Source organism: Nerophis ophidion, linkage group LG04, assembly GCF_033978795.1.
Source record: "Nerophis ophidion isolate RoL-2023_Sa linkage group LG04, RoL_Noph_v1.0, whole genome shotgun sequence".
NCBI lineage: Eukaryota > Metazoa > Chordata > Actinopteri > Syngnathiformes > Syngnathidae > Nerophis > Nerophis ophidion.
Window position 1 is genome coordinate 52,526,538 of NC_084614.1, and position 17,880 is coordinate 52,544,417.

The window sequence follows — 17,880 nt, forward strand, 5'->3', positions numbered from 1 at the left end:
AGCAAGTGAAAGTAGTCACAAAACAATGGTAGATATTAAAAACATTAACCTTATGACTGTTATGGTTTTCTACTGGGGAAGAAGACGGCACAGCAATGGGCTGTCAAGTTCAATAGGTTTATCGAAAACTTGATGATTACGTGGAGTGTGTATGCTACTATGTGTCTGCATGAATGGCTATGTGTTGAATTATCATATGTGAATACCGTGAGGGTTGTTGAGGTGCGTGTTGGATGAAATAGCGTCCAAATCCAGAGGGGAGCAAGCCAGAGGAAGTCCAAAGTCCAAGCGAGGGGCCAAAAGCCGAAGAGCGAGTCCAAAGTCCAAAAACGAGGTTGAGGATCTGGGAAGGCAAAATGGGGCCGGGAGGGATGCAGCGGTGGTTACGCGAACACTGTGGGAAGAGCAGGAGAAACAGGGATCAGGGAAAACACAAGGGCACAAGGAAATAGCCAAAGAGCAAGATCAGGAGGAAGTCAGAGACAAGCAGCTTACGAGGAGTAGTTTACGTTCCGACATTGAGGAGTCAACGTCGGCCATCTTTAATGAGCGCGGGGGCGTGTCTGGAGTTTGCAGCGGAGCCTCTGCGTGCCCTTGCAGCAGCGGGAAGCACAGAGTATGTGCGTGACACAACAATGACAGAGTAATGTTGTTGAAGTGGAGTGTTGATTTGTGATTTGGCCACACCCAGTGGTGTGGCCAATAAAAACAATAATTCTTAAAGTTTATGTGCAGAAAAATGAAATCATCTGGACACGTTTGTTACTGGATACTTTCAAATACACTTCTGCCTTGGAGTAATATCTAACTATAATTATTTGATACTAGTTCATATTGACAAATTTGCTATTTAGAATGCAATATTGTTCAATGTACAATTATTAGCTATGTGTAGCTTGTTTGTTATTGTGTGCTTAGCACTTTTTAGCTGCTAGCTCCAGGTAACCTACAGCCCACCATGTTTATCTTTTTTAAATGACTTGAGTAAAAAACAAGAAACAACCAAACTTCTGTGTTTATTGGAGGACATTTTGACGTTGATTGGCTATCCAGCTTTGCAAAAGTAAACACACTGCTTATATCGTACATTATATCACACATTTTACAGGCAATCACATATCATCACAATCACATAAGTATTTTTTTTATGATATCGGACCGATATATGATATAAATATCAGACTGGGACACCCCTAGTATCAGTCATATCAGAATTTCGGTCATCGATACCTATGAATTTCTACAATTCACCATACTTATATGATACCATGATAAAACTTTAGAAAATGTAACCCTTGTACTTTTAAATTCATTACTTTACGAAAAAGTGTTTCAAAGTGCCAAGTATTTAAGATCACTGTGCAATAACATAATTTAAATATTAGTATCAGCTGCCAAGCGGTAACTATACATTTAAAAAAAACAGCTGTGTTCTTTAACTTCCCAGTACATCAAAACAATCAATAATGTGCTTAGAAATATGATCATAAATCACAACAATAGTCTACTATTTTAGGTTCTAAAAAGAATAGCAGTGGTGTTGAGCCCTAAAATACAGTGGGGCAAAAAAGTATATAGTCAGCCACCGATTGTACAAGTTCTCCTACTTAAAATGATTACAGAGGTCTGTAATTTTCATCATAGGTACACTTCAACTGTGAAAGACAAAATGTGAAAAAAAAATCCAGGAATTCACATTGTAGGAATTTTAAAGATTGTATTTGTAAATTATGGTGGAAAATAAGTATTTGGTCAACCATTCAAAGCTCTCACTGACGGAAGGAGGTTTTGGCTCAAAATCTCACGATACATGGCCCCATTCATTCTTTCCTTAACACGGATCAATCGTCCTGTCCTCTTGGCAGAAAAATAGCCCCAAAGCATGATGTTTCCACCCCCATGCTTCACAGTAGGTGTGGTGTTCTTGGGATGCAACGCAGTATTCTTCTTCCTCCAAACACGACGAGTTGAGTTTATACCAAAAAGTTATATTTTGGTTTCATCTGACCACATGACATTCTCCCAATCTTCTGCTGTATCAGCCATGTATCCATTTTGGTACAAACTCAACTCGTCGTGTTTGGAGGAAGAAGAATACTGAGTTGCATCCCAAGAACATCATACCTACTGTGATGCATGGGGGCGGAAACATCATGCTTTAGGGCTGTTTTTCTGCTAAGGGGACAGGACGATTGATCCGTGTTAAGGAAAGAATGAATGGGGCCATGTATTGTGAGATTTTGAGCCAAAACCTCCTTCCATCAGTGAGAGCTTTGAATGGTTGACCAAATACTTATTTTCCACCATAATTTACAAATAAATACTTTAAAATTCCTACAATGTGAATTCCTGGATTTGTTTTTCACATTCTGTCTCTCACAGTTAAAGTGTACCTATGATGAAAATTACAGACCTCTGTCATCATTTTAAGTGGGAGAACTTGCACAATCGGTGGCTGACTAAATACTTTTTTGCCCCACTGTATATAAAACAAACAATATTGTTATTAACATTCTTTCCATACGGTGGTAGTGCAATGCCATCATGTCATTTGTAATGAAATAGGCTATAATAAATGTGAGGGTTCGTCCAAGTGGGACCCAAGGAGCAGAGAGGAGAAGCAGTTTAGTTTAGTCCAGAACTCTGGGATAACACAAAAAACAATGGCAAAGGAGGTGCTGAGCATATCCTTACATACATCATTATTGAGACCCTTGAAGACCAAATGTTTGAAATGCCTCATGGGAGTGTTAAACGCCATCTTTCATTCACCCCTCTCCCGGATGCGAACAAGATGATAAGTGTTATAAAGGTCTAATTTAGTGAAATATTTCGCTTAATGAAGGTACCTAAATGAGTCTAGCAAGGGTAGCGGATACTTATTTTGACCGTGATATTGTTAAAGTAGGCAAGACCAGATTTTCAATCCGGCCCGCTGGACGTTCTACATAATTTTTTGGAGACCTTTAACATCAAAACTGTAGCCGCCATTATGATGTGCAGTGCTGTTTTTAAATGACTGTAAGTCTTGAACTACAGAAAGTATTTCAATGGTTGAAATCTGCGCTTTTGGGTGTTATAGGAGTTATTACGGTAATCTACGTCACGGCGCTCAGACGAGAAACAAAGCAGAGTGGGCGGGTTTTGTTTTCAGAGCAGCCAGCCCCAATTGCATGTGTCAGGAAAAGATGCGGAAGCAAATTTTTTCAACAAATTTCTGCATAAAAGTGATGATATGTCATATTGCTGGTATTTATCACCCTTTGCATTCATGTTTTGCTGTTTGTTACATTTTTGTTGTGTTTTGCTTGATTGTAAAATATGTCTATGGAGGATTTAGTCTGAGAAGTACAAGAGGAGCGACGTTCAAATGTTGTTAATTTTCAGTATTTTATTGTTCAAAGATAATATTGTAAATGTTATGTTTTGATTAAGGGGGACTAAGGGGAGGTGACGGCAACTGACACCAGAGAAGGAGTAATGTTCAATAATTTATTATATATATATATAGTCAATATATATAATAAGAATAATAAACAAAGCTAGCTAATAAACTAAGGAAATGAAGTGTGACAAAACTCAAGAGTGTGTATGGTGTAAGACTATGTGTAGAATTTAACTGAAGTGTGTGTTACCCAAGTGTTCAACGAGATACGAGGAACGAGGCAGTAAATGGGGCAGGCAGGGGATCTTGGGCGAGAGAGAGGCGTCAGAGTCCAGGGGCGAGCGAGGAGTCAAGGAACGAGGGAGGCAATCAGAGGACAGAAGGAGATACGGGGAAAAGTGTGATGAACAGCTCACTTACCAGGTGACGGAGGGTAATGCGGGGACACGGGAGAAGACAAGGGGACAAGTCAAGCCACGGAGAGAAAAACAAGAATAGAGCATAAAGCAGTCGCTTACGGTACACCATGAAAACTAAGTTCCCGCCCCGATTCTTGGGTCCACTGGTCTTTTATCCAGCTCGCCCTTATCAATACCAGGTGTGCAGATTGGCAATTGAGTGCAGGCTTGTCGCTGCGAGGGCGTGCTGCGCTCAGCGTAAGCGGGGGCGTGTCCGGGCGCGCTGTCAGCGAATCCTCCGGGTGGTCCCGCAGAGGAGGGAGACGCAGACTGCGCATGCGCCGTAACAGTAAATCCCACTTTCTTTATTTTAATGTACATTTTAGGTGTCCCATTCAGTGAAGAAAAAAATAAATGAAAATTCCTTTCTGTTTTTTGATAACTTTTTTAGAATTCTATCGGACATTGTGACTTTTGGTATTAGTGTTCCTGAAAAAAAAAAAAATTACCCAAACACACAAACTGCACAGCAGATTTTTACAGCTAAATGTGTATATATCATTTATACACACATACACATTGGCCCCCTCAGACGCAAATTTTCTCTCAATGTGGTCTCCCGAGTCAAAATATTTGCCCAGCTCTGCAGTAGACGGTAGTCATTACAGGGTCAAAATGTCCGTCTTTCTGTTCTATAAAAAATCCCGCATCTCACGTTGAAGAGGAAGGGCGGATTAAAGGCCTACTGAAATGAGAATTTCTTATTCAAACGGGGATAGCAGGTCCATTCTATGTGTCATACTCGATCATTTCGCGATATTGCAATATTTTTGCTGAAAGGATTTAGTAGAGAACATTGACGACAAAGTTCGCAACTTTTGGTCGCTAATAAAAAAGCCTTGCCTGTACCGGAAGTCGCAGACGATGTGCGCGTGACATCACTGGTGTGAGGGCTCCTCACATCCTCACATTGTTTACAATATGAGCCACCAGCAGTAAGAGCAATTCGGACAGAGAAAGCGACAATTTCCCCATTAATTTGAGCGAGGATGAAAGATTTGTGGATGAGCATACTGATAGTGAAGGACTAGGAAAAAAAAAAAAAAAAAAGTTTAAAAAATAACAAACAAAAAAAACAGGCGAGGGCAAGTGAGAGCGATTCAGATGTTTTTAGACATATTTACAGGATAATTCTGGAAAATCCCTTATCTGCTATTGTTTTTCTAGTGTTTTAGTGATATTAAATAGTACCTGAAGTCGGAGGAGTGTGGCCACGGGTGTCTTGACGCCAGACTCTCTGAGGGAAGTCACGCAGCTGTATGGACGGCGCAAGCTCCACTGATCTCCGGTAAGAGGCGACTTTATACCACAACTTTCTCACCAAAAACTGCCTTTAGACATGTAGTCGGTATCCATGTTCGCTTGACCGCTCTGATCCATAGTAAAGCTTCACCTCTGGGAATTTTAAACAAGTAAACACCGGCTGTGTTTGTGTGGCTAAAGGCTAAAGCTTCCCACCTCCATATTTCTACTTTGACTTCTCCGTTATTAATTGAACAAATTGCAAAAGATTCAGCAACACAGATGTCCAGAATACTGTGTAATTATGCGATTGAAGCAGACTACTTATAGCTTGGATCGGGCTGGAAAATAATGTCCGCTACATCCCGAGACGTCAAATGCACGCGTCATCATACCGCGACGTTTTCAACACGAACTTTGCGGGAAATTTTAAATTGCAATTTAGTAAACTAAAAAGGCCGTATTGTTAATATTTCATCATTGATATATAAACTATCAGACTGCGTGGTCGGTAGTAGTGAGTTTCAGTAGGCCTTTAAGCCTGACAGGAGGGATGTGGAAATATATTGCTTGAGTGATTCACGCTCAGGGAGGGAGATGTTATAAAGGTGTGGAGCTGGCAATGCAGCACACTGGAGGAGGTCAATACTCAATATATGCGATGATCCTTGCCAAACAGGTTTCAGATATCATGATAGACAGGGGGAACAATGGAGACGTTTTTATGTTCAGCTTCGATATCACAGAGGAGAGTAGCGGCAGTATTTGGTGCTGATGATACTGGAAAAAAGCAGGTATCATTATATTTATGCGTGTTGGTATCGATACTTCAGACTGTAACTGCCCCACAGCTCAGTGAGGCGATGCATATGTGTAAAAAATGTATAAAGATTTTCTAAACAAAACAGTGCTTCAGTCTCCAAAATGAGAGAAGCTCAACCCAATTGAAAGAACAGAACACAAAAGCTTACATTTTGTTCCAAAACACAATGTTTTATGACTCTGAATCCACCATTTATTTTAGATACAGGGTTTAAAAGATAAACAAATACAAAAAGTTGAAATGCCATATTGTTATAAATACTCTTAACTGAAACTAGACACAAATGCATTGTGATGATGTATAAAAATGATAAAAACTTTAAAGACAGTTGTTGCTGAGCACAAACTTTTATTCAACTGACAGCAGAGAACATGTCTTCCTCGTGAACGCAGCAACTGTCAATTAAGTTAAATTACGTTCAATTGAGGATTGTCTAAAGCTGATAAAGTTAACATTGTCATCTTATTAAAGCAGCATTGATAACATTCCAATCAATTTGACACAGATTTACTTCTTTGTATTTCTTTTTACCAGGCGATCCTCCCCAGCAAGGTCCTGCAACGCATTACTCTGTGGAGCTCAACAACGCACAAAATACACCGAATTCATAAAATATGTATTAACATAAGGCGTTGCTTTCCGCCCGAATGCAGCTGCGATAGGCTCCAGCAGCCCCCGCGACCCCGAAAGAGACAAGCGGTAGAAAATGATTGGATGGATGGCATTTACTAAATATGTAACACTGAACCAAAGCCGCTGTGTGTATGAAAAATGGTTTCATTTAAAGAACAAAACTATTAGTCTGGTTATGGATTATGGTTGCTAAGAAGAAGAAGTTTTTTGCACACACACACACACACACACTGGTTATCATTTGGAATGGAGACCAAGTTTTTGATCATCACTTTTGAGGACCACCCTTTCTACAGGTTGTGGAGGCATGAAAATAAAAAAATGAGGTAAACTGGCCACTGCCTAGTTAGCTCATACATGTCTTTAAATCTCTGGATTGATGAAGTAATGTGCTGATCATTCTTACTGGGGACCCTGGGAAAAAAAGAGTTAATCTGGTTCATGGGGACCAAATTTAAATAATTTTGCATAATTCACACATATTTGTACGTGACTACTAAGGACCATTTTAAAAAAAAAGAAAAAAGTTCAAATTAAAAATGACATGATCCTCAGAATACAGAACATCTGTGACAACAACCCGACAATACATATTCAGAATGGATCTGACTATCATTTAAAAAGGTTTCCGTTTAGGCATACTTACCAACCTTGAGACCTCGATTTCGGGGGATGGAGGGGGGGCGTGGTCTGGGGGGGGGGGGGGGCGGAGGGCGTGGTTGAGAGGGGAGGAGTATAATTCACCAACTCTAGTATTTCATATATATATATATATATATATATATATATATATATGTATATACATATATATATATATATGTATATATATATATATATATGTATATATGAAATACTTGACTTTCAGTGAATTCTAGCTATATATATTTATTTTATTGTTTATATAAATAAAATAAATAGTTGAATTTCTGACGGCACCTATCAAATACACAGTAATAAAAACACAGGGTTACTAAAAAAAACAACAACACTTACCTTTCACTCTTTGAGTAACCTTTGTTCTGCCATTTGCTTATTGGCGACCGATCATCAAATCCGGGAACATGTCCTCCACGGATTTGTTGAAGACATCCGCAAATGAAAACGGGATGTTGCTTCCAGCTATCAGCATAGCCATCTTTGTCTCAGCATAAGTTACACCATCGGGTCTCAATTTTGCGAGGTGGCCCATAATACTGAATTGTGAACAATGCTGTGCTGCGGACGCTTTGTGCTTCACTGACCGTTCATGACTGAGTATATCCGTTCGGCCACCGTGTTTAATGGAGAAGTCTGTTCTACAAAATTTACAGGCAACATACCCCTTCCCCTTTGAACTCTCCTGGATAAACTGAAATTCTTGTTTACATTCGTTTTGGAACCTTTAAGCGTATTTCTTCATTTTGCTCTTCGACGGTGTAATATATTGGGTTGGAGTCAATAACCAGGCGACGTGATAAAGTTACGTCTCTTTACTGTGGGCTTCAGAACAGACTCCCTAATGCATATGTTCCTTGACTGCACGTAAATGTAGAATATATGTAGAATATATTTATATAATTCATATATTATATATTATATGGATAATATATTATATATATTGTATTATTTATTATTATCATTGTTTATTGTGAGCGCGAACTGTGGTGCTGAATTTCCCCCAGGGTGGGATCAATAAAGTACATTCTATTCTATTCTATTCTATTCTATGTACAGTAGATGACAGTATTTTCCTGTTTAAGAGGGTCACAATATTGCTGAGTCAGGTTCTCATGGGGCTGGAGGGGGTGTGGCCTCCAGGTCCGCCCGAATTTCGGGTGAATTGTCCCGGGAGGTTTTTGGGAGAGGCGCTGAATTTCTGGAGTCTCCCGGAAAATCCGGGAGGGTTGGCAAGTATGCCTTTAGGGGACCTGTTTTTTTGTCTCCATACCATCAGAGGTCCCCTAAAGGTGACTGTGTAAACAGAGCGGTGTCCCCGGTGCCAGAAAACACACACACACACACACACACACACACACACACACACACACACACACAGCTTGTATGAAAGTATAGATGTTGTAAAATCCATTCATACGTGTTTTGTCTTTACTTTCTTTATTGTGTTTTGCTGCTGTCATTTGATTGTTTGGTAGAATATCTCAGTTTGTCTTTCAAATCAATATTCTCCATTGAAATGAATAAACATGTATTTAATTGGTGATTTGCCCCAAAACAGCACAACTTTAATATGTAACATGCCTTTAAGAAATAAAAACACATTTTAAAGAATAAATATTGTACAAAAAAAAACCTAAATGATTTATCAGTTTTTCTCAAACTTTTTTCGCCACAGAAAACACTTGGCTCTCTAAGTACCACCAAATAGACCACAATTAGCACAGTAGCACAGTAAACCTAAGTCGGGGGTCGGCAACTCGCGGCTCTAGAGCCGCATTCTTTAGCGCCGCCCTAGTGGCTCTCTGGAGATTTTTCAAAAATCCATGAAAAATGGAAAAACATGTGGGGAAAAATATAATTTTTTTGTTTTAATATGGTTTCTGCAGGATGACAAACATGACACAAACTTCCCTAATTGTTATAAAGCACACTGTGTATATTAAACATGCTTCACTGATTCGAGTATTTGGCGGGCGCTGTTTTGTCCTACTAATTTTGGCGGTCCTTGAACTCACCTTAGTTTGTTTACATGTACAACCTGCTCCGACTTTCTAGGACGTGTTTTATGCCACTTCTTTTTCTGTCTCATTTTGTCCACCAAACTTTTAACGTTGTGCGTGAATGCACAAATGCGAGTTTTGTTGATGTTATTGACTTGTGTGGAGTACTAATCAGACATATTTGGTCCCTGCATGACTGCAAGCTAACCGATGCTAACATGCTATTTAGGCTAGCTATATTTACATATTGCATCATTATGCCTCATTTGTAGCTATATTTGAGGTTATTTAGTTTCCTTTAAGTCCTCTTAATTCAATTTATATCTTATGACACACTATATGTATGTAATATGGCTTTTATTTTCTTGCGGCTCCAGACAGATTTGTTTTTGTATTTTTGGTCCAATATAGCTCTTTCAACATTTTGGGTTGCCGACCCCTGGCCTAAGTAGTCAATAACAACAAGGCAGAGGTTTTATTTAATCAGAATCATCAGAATCAGACATACTTTATTAATCCCCGAGGGGAAATCTAAATTTTCCGCACAATCCCATTCAAGGTCAGACAAACATTACAGGGAGACAGAACAGGATCGCTGACGGGTCTGCCAACTTCGGGCGCCCCTTACAAAAAAGGTGAGGTATAGGTAAACAATTGGGGGGATTGGGAGAAAAAAAAAAAAAAAGGATTAAAATAAAATGAAAAAAAATCGGTCTAAGCCTGGGCCCTTGGAGAGGGGCCCAGACTGAGGCCAAGGGAAAAAAACAACTCATAGCCATAGTACACATCCCTCTTACATGTGTGTAAGAGGGAAACATCAAAAATCAAAGAACAAAAAGGACATTAAAGACATTAAGTAGCAGAGCTGTGCTGATGCAACCAGACACTTCTACATACAGCTATGAATAAAAAGTAAAAGAAACATATACACTGTGGTGGCCTCTGCGGTGTTCCACGCCATCGTCTGCTGGGGTGGAGGGAGAATATTTATGCAACTCAGTATTCTTCTTCCTCCAACCACGACGAGTTGAATTTATACCAAAATGGATACATGGATGATACAGCAGAGGATTGGGGGAATGTCATGTGGTCAGATGAAACCAAAACTGAACTTTTTGGTATAAATTCGACTCGTCGTGTTTGGAGGAAGAAGAATACTGAGTTGCATCCCAAGAACACCATACCTACTGTGAGCATGGGGGTGGAAACATCATGCTTTGGGGCTGTTTTTCTGCTAAGGGGACAGGACGATTGATCCGTGTTAAGGAAAGAATGAATGGGGCCATATATCGTGAGATTTGGAGCCAAAACCTCCTTCCATCAGTGAGAGCTTTGAATGGTTGACCAAATACTTATTTTCCACCATAATTTACAAATAAATTCTTTAAAATTCATACATTGTGAATTCCTGGATTTTCTTTTCACACTCTGTCTCTCACAGTTGAAGTGTACCTGTGATGAAAATTACAGACCTCTGTCATCATTTTAAGTGGGAGAACTTGCACAATCGGTGGCTGACTAAATACTTTTTTGCCCCACTGTAAATGATGACACCTCACTAGACGCAATGCTGACATTTCCAAGAAAGCATGCAACTTGAGGAAGCAGGGAAACCATTTAGGGAACTTGCAGGGCCAACTGTAAAATCTAAATCAAGCTAAATAAAAGGCAAGAGTAAAATGGATACATGGATGATACAGCAGAGGATTGGGAGAATGTCATGTGTTCAGAAGAAACCAAAATATAACTTTTTGGTATAAACTCAACTAGTCGTGTTTGGAGGAAGAAGAATACTGAGTTGCATCCCAGGAACACCACACCTACTGTGAAGCATGGGGGTGGAAACATCATGCTTTGGGGCTGTTTTTTCTGCTAAGGGGACAGGACGATTGATCCGTGTTAAGGAAAGAATGAATGGGGCCATGTATCGTGAGATTTTCAGCCAAAACTTCCTTCCATCGGTGAGAGCTTTGAATGGTTGACCAAATACTTATTTTCCACCATAATTTACAAATAAATTCTTTAAAATTTCTACAATGTGAATTCCTGGATTTTTTTTTTCACATTCTGTCTCTCACAGCTGAAGTGTACCTATGATGAAAATTACAGACCACTGTCATCATTTTAAGTGGGAGAACTTGCACAATAGGTGGCTGACAAAATACTTTTTTGCCCCACTGTAAACACTTTATATATAGAGCACCTAAGTCAAGCACTGAAAAGTTTGAGAACTGGATTAGGGCAGCCCTCACTGAAATGAGTCAAAAATAAATGTTTCTTATGTGGGGACTTCAACATTGGTAAATGGTAAATGGGTTATACTTGCATAGCGCTATTCTACCTTCAAGGTACTCAAAGCGCTTTGACACTATTTCCACAGTCACCCATTTACACACGTTTACACACTGATGACAGAAGCTGCAATCCAAGGCCCTAACCACGACCCATCAGGAGCAAGGGTGAAGTGTATTGCTCAAGGACACAACAGACGTGACAAGGATGGCGGAAGGCGGAGATCGAATCAGGAACCCACTCTACCAACCGAGCCACGACTTTTTGAACACTAATGAACAAAATACAATTGATGAGTTCATAGACAAAAATGGAACCATTACCTCCCTGCTTGACACTAAGCATCACGGGTTGGAATTGGGAGTTAAAAAATAATTTCCAGGCGCAGCCACCGCTGATGCTCACTGCTCCTCTCACCTCCTAGGCGGTGCTTAAGGGTGATGGGTCAAATGCAGAGAATAATTTTGGCTTGGGCATTTTATAAGGACGCCTTGGTCCCGCCATTTTGAGACTCTAATACAGGGGTCACCACCACGGTAGCTCGTAAGGACCAAATAAGTCGCTCGCTGGCCTGTTCTAAAAAATAGCTCAAATAGCAGCACTTACCAGTGAGCTGCCTCTATTTTTTAAATTGTATTTATTTACTAGCAAGCTGGTCTTGCTTTGCTCGACATTGTTTATTCTAAAAGAGACAAAACTCAAATAGAATTTGAAAATCCAAGAAAATATTTTGAAGACCTAGTCTTCACTTGTTTAAAAAATGTTTTTATTTTTTTATTTCGCGTCTTATAACTTTCAGAAAGACAATTTTAGAGAAAAAATACAACCTTAAAAATTATTTTAGGATTTTTAAACACATATACCTTTTTACATTTTAAATTCCTTCCTCTTCTTTCCTGACCATTTAAATCAATGTTCAAGTAAATTTATTTTTTTTATTGTAAAGAATAATAAATACATTTTATTTTAATTCTTTATTTTAGCGTCTGTTTTTTCGACGAATAATATTTGTGAAATATTTTTTTCAAACTTATTATGATTAAAATTCAAAAAAAATATTTTGGCAAATCTAGAAAATCTGTAGAATCAAATTTAAATCTTATTTCAAAGTCTATTTAATTTATTTTAAAATGTTTGTTCTGGAAAATCTACAAGAAATAATGATTTGTCTTTTTTTGAAAGATAGCTTGGTCCAATTTGTTATATAGTCTAACAAAGTGCAGATTGGATTTTAACCTATTTGAAACATGTCATCAAAATTTTAAAATTAATCTTAATCAGGAAAAATTAATAATGACGTTCCATAAATTATGTTTTTTATTTTTTTCAAAAAGATTCTAATTAGCTAGTTTTTCTCTTAATTTTTTTCTCTGGAATTTTGAATTTTAAATTGAAGAAAAACTATGTTTAAAAATTTAATTTTCATTTTTTTCGTGTTTGATTCTCTTTTAAGCCGTTCAATTAAGTGTTTCTTTCATCATTTATTCTCTACAAAAAACCTTCCGTAAAAGGAAAAAAGATGTACGACGGAATGACTGACGGAAATACTCATTTTAAATATATATATATATATATATATATATATATATATATATATATATATATATATATATATATATATATATATATATGTATTTAAATAAATGATAAATGGGTTGTACTTGTATAGCGCTTTTCTACCTTCAAGGTACTCAAAGCGCTTTGACACTACTTCCACATTTACCCATTCACACACACATTCACACACTGATGGAGGGAGCTGCCATGCAAGGCGCCAACCAGCACCCATCAGGAGCAAGGGTGAAGTGTCTTGCTCAGGACACAACGGACGTGACGAGGTTGGTGCTAGGTGGGATTTGAACCAGGGACCCTCGGGTTGCGCACGGCAACTCTCCCACTGCATATATATATATATATATATATACATATCTATATATATAATATATATATATATATATAGATATGTATATATATATATATATATAGATATATATATATATATATATATATATATATAATATATATATATATATTATATATATATATCTATATATATATATATATATATAGATTTATTTGTTAAAGGTAAATTGAGCAAATTGGCTATTTCTGGCAATTTATTTAAGTGTGTATCAAACTGGTTGGTAGCCTTTCGCATTAGTCAGTACCCAAGAAGTAGCTCTTGGTTTCAAAAAGGTTGGTGACCCCTGCTGTAATGCATGGTGAATGTAATGCTGTTGTTGTATTGAAGTGGGAATAGGAAACTTCCTGTTGATTTTAGTTGGGGGCGGTCAGTGTATGAAATATAGGTCTCAGTGAGACCTATATTGAGGTTTTTGTTTCATGTGTGTATGACAGTCCTACAGTTTTGTCTGAGCAGAAAGCCGCTATTTTGTGACAACAGCAGCAGCGCAATGGTTCTTTGCAGGCTCATAAAATCCAAACTGGGGTAGTAGTTAAAACTCTTTCTTTAAATTTTAATCAGAAGGGTTCAATCCCTCTTCTGTGCTTATTTGAAGCCGAAACGACAAACGGCCTCAGGGGAGATAATGTTTGAAAAAATGCAAACATCTTTAGCCAACTTTTGTGTTGAAGTGGGAATAGCAAACTTCCTGTTGATTTTCCCCTGAGGCTGTCGGTAAATAAAATATAGGTTTAACTAAGACCTACATAGTGGTTTTTAGTTAATGTTTCTCCTCTCTGAGCTGCTACCTTACCGTGGTAGAGGAGTTTGCGTGTCCCAATGATCCTAGGAGCTATGTTGTCTGGGGGTTTTCATGCCCCCTGGTAGGGTCTCCAAAGACAAACAGGTCCTAGGTGAGTGATCAGACAAAGAGCAGCTCAAAGACTTCTATGGAATTACAACGAAATGAACCCAGATTTCCCTCGCCCGGACGTGGGTCACCGGGGCCCCGCTCTGGAGCCAGGCCCGGAGTTGGGGCACGATGGCGAGCGCCTGGTGGTCGGGCCTGTTCCCATGGGGCCCGGCCGGGCACAGCCCGAAGAGGCAACGTGGGTCATCCCTCCAATGGGCTCACCACTCATAGGAGGGGCCATAGAGGTCGGGTGCATTGTGAGCTGGGCGGCAGCCGAAGGCAGGGCACTTGGCGGTCCGATCCTCGGCTACAGAAGCTAGCTCTTGGGACGTGGAACGTCACCTCACTGGGGGGGAAGGAGCCTGAGCTAGTGCGCGAGGTAGAGAAGTTCCGGCTGGATATAGTCGGACTCACCTCGACGCACAGCAAGGGCTCTGGAACCAGTTCTCTCGAGAGGGACTGGACCCTCTTCCACTCTGGCGTTGCCGGCAGTGAGAGGCGACGGGCTGGGGTGGCAATTCTGGTTGCCCCCCGGCTCAAAGCCTGTACGTTTGAGTTCAACCCAGTGGACGAGAGGGTAGCTTCCCTTCGCCTTCGGGTGGGGGGACGGGTCCTGACTGTTGTTTGTGCTTACGCACCAAACAGCAGTTCAGAATACCCACCCTTTTTGGGTACACTCGAGGGAGTACTGGAAAGTGCTCCTCCGGGTGATTCCCTTGTCCTACTGGGAGACTTCAACGCTCATGTTGGCAACGACAGTGAAACCTGGAGAGGCGTGATTGGGAAGAATGGTCGCCCGGATCTAAACCCGAGTGGTGTTTTGTTATTGGACTTTTGTGCTCGTCACGGATTGTCCATAACAAACACCATGTTCAAACATAAGGGTGTCCATATGTGCACTTGGCACCAGGACACCCTAGGCCGCAGTTCCATGATCGACTTTGTAGTTGTGTCATCGGATTTGCGGCCTTATGTTTTGGACACTCGGGTGAAGAGAGGGGCGGAGCTTTCTACCGATCACCACCTGGTGGTGAGTTGGCTGCGATGGTGGGGGAGGATGCCGGACAGACCTGGCAGGCCCAAACGCATTGTGAGGGTCTGCTGGGAACGTCTGGCAGAGTCTCCTGTCAGAGAGAGTTTCAATTCACACCTCCGGGAGAACTTTGAACATGTCACGAGGGAGGTGCTGGACATTGAGTCCGAGTGGACCATCTTCCGAACCTCTATTGTCGAGGCGGCTGATTGGAGCTGTGGCCGCAAGGTTGTTGGTGCCTGTCGTGGCGGTAATCCCAGAACCCGTTGGTGGACACCAGCAGTGAGGGATGCCGTCAAGCTGAAGAAGGAGTCCTATCGGGTTCTTTTGGCTCATAGGACTCCGGAGGCAGTGGACGGGTACCGACGGGCCAAGCGGTGTGCAGCTTTAGCGGTCGCGGAGGCAAAAACTCGGACATGGGAAGAGTTCGGGGAAGCCATGGAAAACGATTTCCGGACGGCTTCGAAGCGATTCTGGACCACCATACGGCGCCTCAGGAAAGGGAAGCAGTACACTATCAACACCGTGTATGGTGCGGATGGTGTTCTGCTGACTTCGACTGCGGATGTTGTGGATCGGTGGAGGGAATACTTCGAAGACCTCCTCAATCCCACCAACACGTCTTTCTTTGAGGAAGCGGTGCCTGGGGAATCTGTAGTGGACTCTCCTATTTCTGGGGCTGAGGTCGCTGAGGTAGTTAAAAAGCTCCTCGGCGGCAAGGCCCCGGGGGTGGATGAGATCCGCCCGGAGTTCCTTAAGGCTCTGGATGCTGTGGGGCTGTCTTGGTTGACAAGACTCTGCAGCATCGCGTGGACATCGGGGGCGGTACCTCTGGATTGGCAGACCGGGGTGGTGGTCCCTCTCTTTAAGAAGGGGGACCGGAGGGTGTGTTCCAACTACCGTGGGATCACACTCCTCAGCCTTCCCGGTAAGGTTTATTCAGGTGTACTGGAGAGGAGGCTTCGCCGGATAGTCGAACCTCGGATTCAGGAGGAACAGTGTGGTTTTCGTCCTGGTCGTGGAACTGTGGACCAGCTCTATACTCTCGGCAGGGTTCTTGAGGGTGCATGGGAGTTTGCCCAACCAGTCTACATGTGCTTTGTGGACTTGGAGAAGGCATTCGACCGTGTCCCTCGGGACGTCCTGTGGGGAGTGCTCAGAGAGTATGGGGTAACGGACTGTCTTATTGTGGCAGTCCGCTCCCTGTATGATCAGTGTCAGAGCTTGGTCCGCATTGCTGGCAGTAAGTCGGACACGTTTCCAGTGAAGGTTGGACTCCGCCAAGGCTGTCCTTTGTCACCGATTCTGTTCATAACTTTTATGGACAGAATTTCTAGGCGCAGCCAAGGCGTTGAGGGGTTCCGGTTTGGTGGCCACGGGATTAGGTCTCTGCTTTTTGCAGATGATGTAGTCCTGATGGCTTCATCTGGCCGGGATCTTCAGCTCTCACTGGATCGGTTCGCAGCCGAGTGTGAAGCGACCGGAATGAGAATCAGCACCTCCAAGTCCGAGTCCATGGTTCTCGCCCGGAAAAGGGTGGAGTGCCATCTCCGGGTTGGGGAGGAGACCCTGCCCCAAGTGGAGGAGTTCAAGTACCTAGGAGTCTTGTTCACGAGTGGGGGAAGAGTGGATTGTGAGATCGACAGGCGGATCGGTGCGGCGTCTTCAGTAATGCGGACGTTGTATCGATCCGTTGTGGTGAAGAAGGAGCTGAGCCGGAAGGCAAAGCTCTCAATTTACCGGTCGATCTACGTTCCCATCCTCACCTATGGTCATGAGCTTTGGGTCATGACCGAAAGGATAAGATCACGGGTACAAGCGGCCGAAATGAGTTTCCTCCGCCGGGTGGCGGGGCTCTCCCTTAGAGATAGGGTGAGAAGCTCTGCCATCCGGGAGGAACTCAACGTAAAGCCGCTGCTCCTCCACATCGAGAGGAGCCAGATGAGGTGGTTCGGGCATCTGGTCAGGATGCCACCCGAACGCCTCCCTAGGGAGGTGTTTAGGGCACGTCCAGCCGGTAGGAGGCCACGGGGAAGACCCAGGACACGTTGGGAAGACTATGTCTCCCGGCTGGCCTGGGAACGCCTCGGGATCCCCCGGGAAGAGCTAGACGAAGTGGCTGGAGATAGGGAAGTCTGGGCTTCCCTGCTTAGGCTGCTGCCCCCGCGACCCGACCTCGGATAAGCGGAAGATGATGGATGGATGGATGGATGGGTTTCTACGACATTCCTACTGGAAGTTACAGAAGGTTTTGTCTGTTTTTTCTTCCTAGGGGGCGCCAGAGCGCAATTTTGAGTTTTGGGGTTAGTTTTTTTATTAAACCATAATTTTTGCCAGTCCTGTTGAGTGTGTCCAGTTTGGTGAGTTTTGAAGCATTTTAAGGGGGTCAAATTACAGCTCAAAGAGGCAAAGGTGAGTGTTTTTACAAAACTTTTGTTTTGAAGGGGGAATTGCAAACTTCCTGTGAATTTTTGCTGAAGGATGTTAGTGAATGAAATCTAGGTCTAAGTGAGACCTACATAGAGGTTTTCGTTTCATGTC

At 41.8% G+C, this 17,880-nt stretch overlaps 1 protein-coding gene across 4 annotated transcripts in view; it reads left to right on the plus strand.

The window, feature by feature from the left end:
• spns3 (SPNS lysolipid transporter 3, sphingosine-1-phosphate (putative)) overlaps positions 1-6,877 on the plus strand; it is a 32,622-nt gene extending 25,745 nt beyond the window's left edge. For 3 of the 4 annotated variants that reach the window (XM_061898321.1, XM_061898323.1, XM_061898322.1), the window contains one exon: positions 6,443-6,877. In XM_061898321.1, coding sequence (XP_061754305.1) covers positions 6,443-6,519 — 77 coding nt within the window. In that variant the 3' untranslated portion in view covers positions 6,520-6,877. Of the gene's footprint in view, positions 1-5,010; positions 5,132-6,442 lie in introns of all 4 variants that reach the window. The other variant, XR_009806522.1, reaches the window with a different exon arrangement.
• Positions 6,878-17,880: the final 11,003 nt, after the last annotated feature.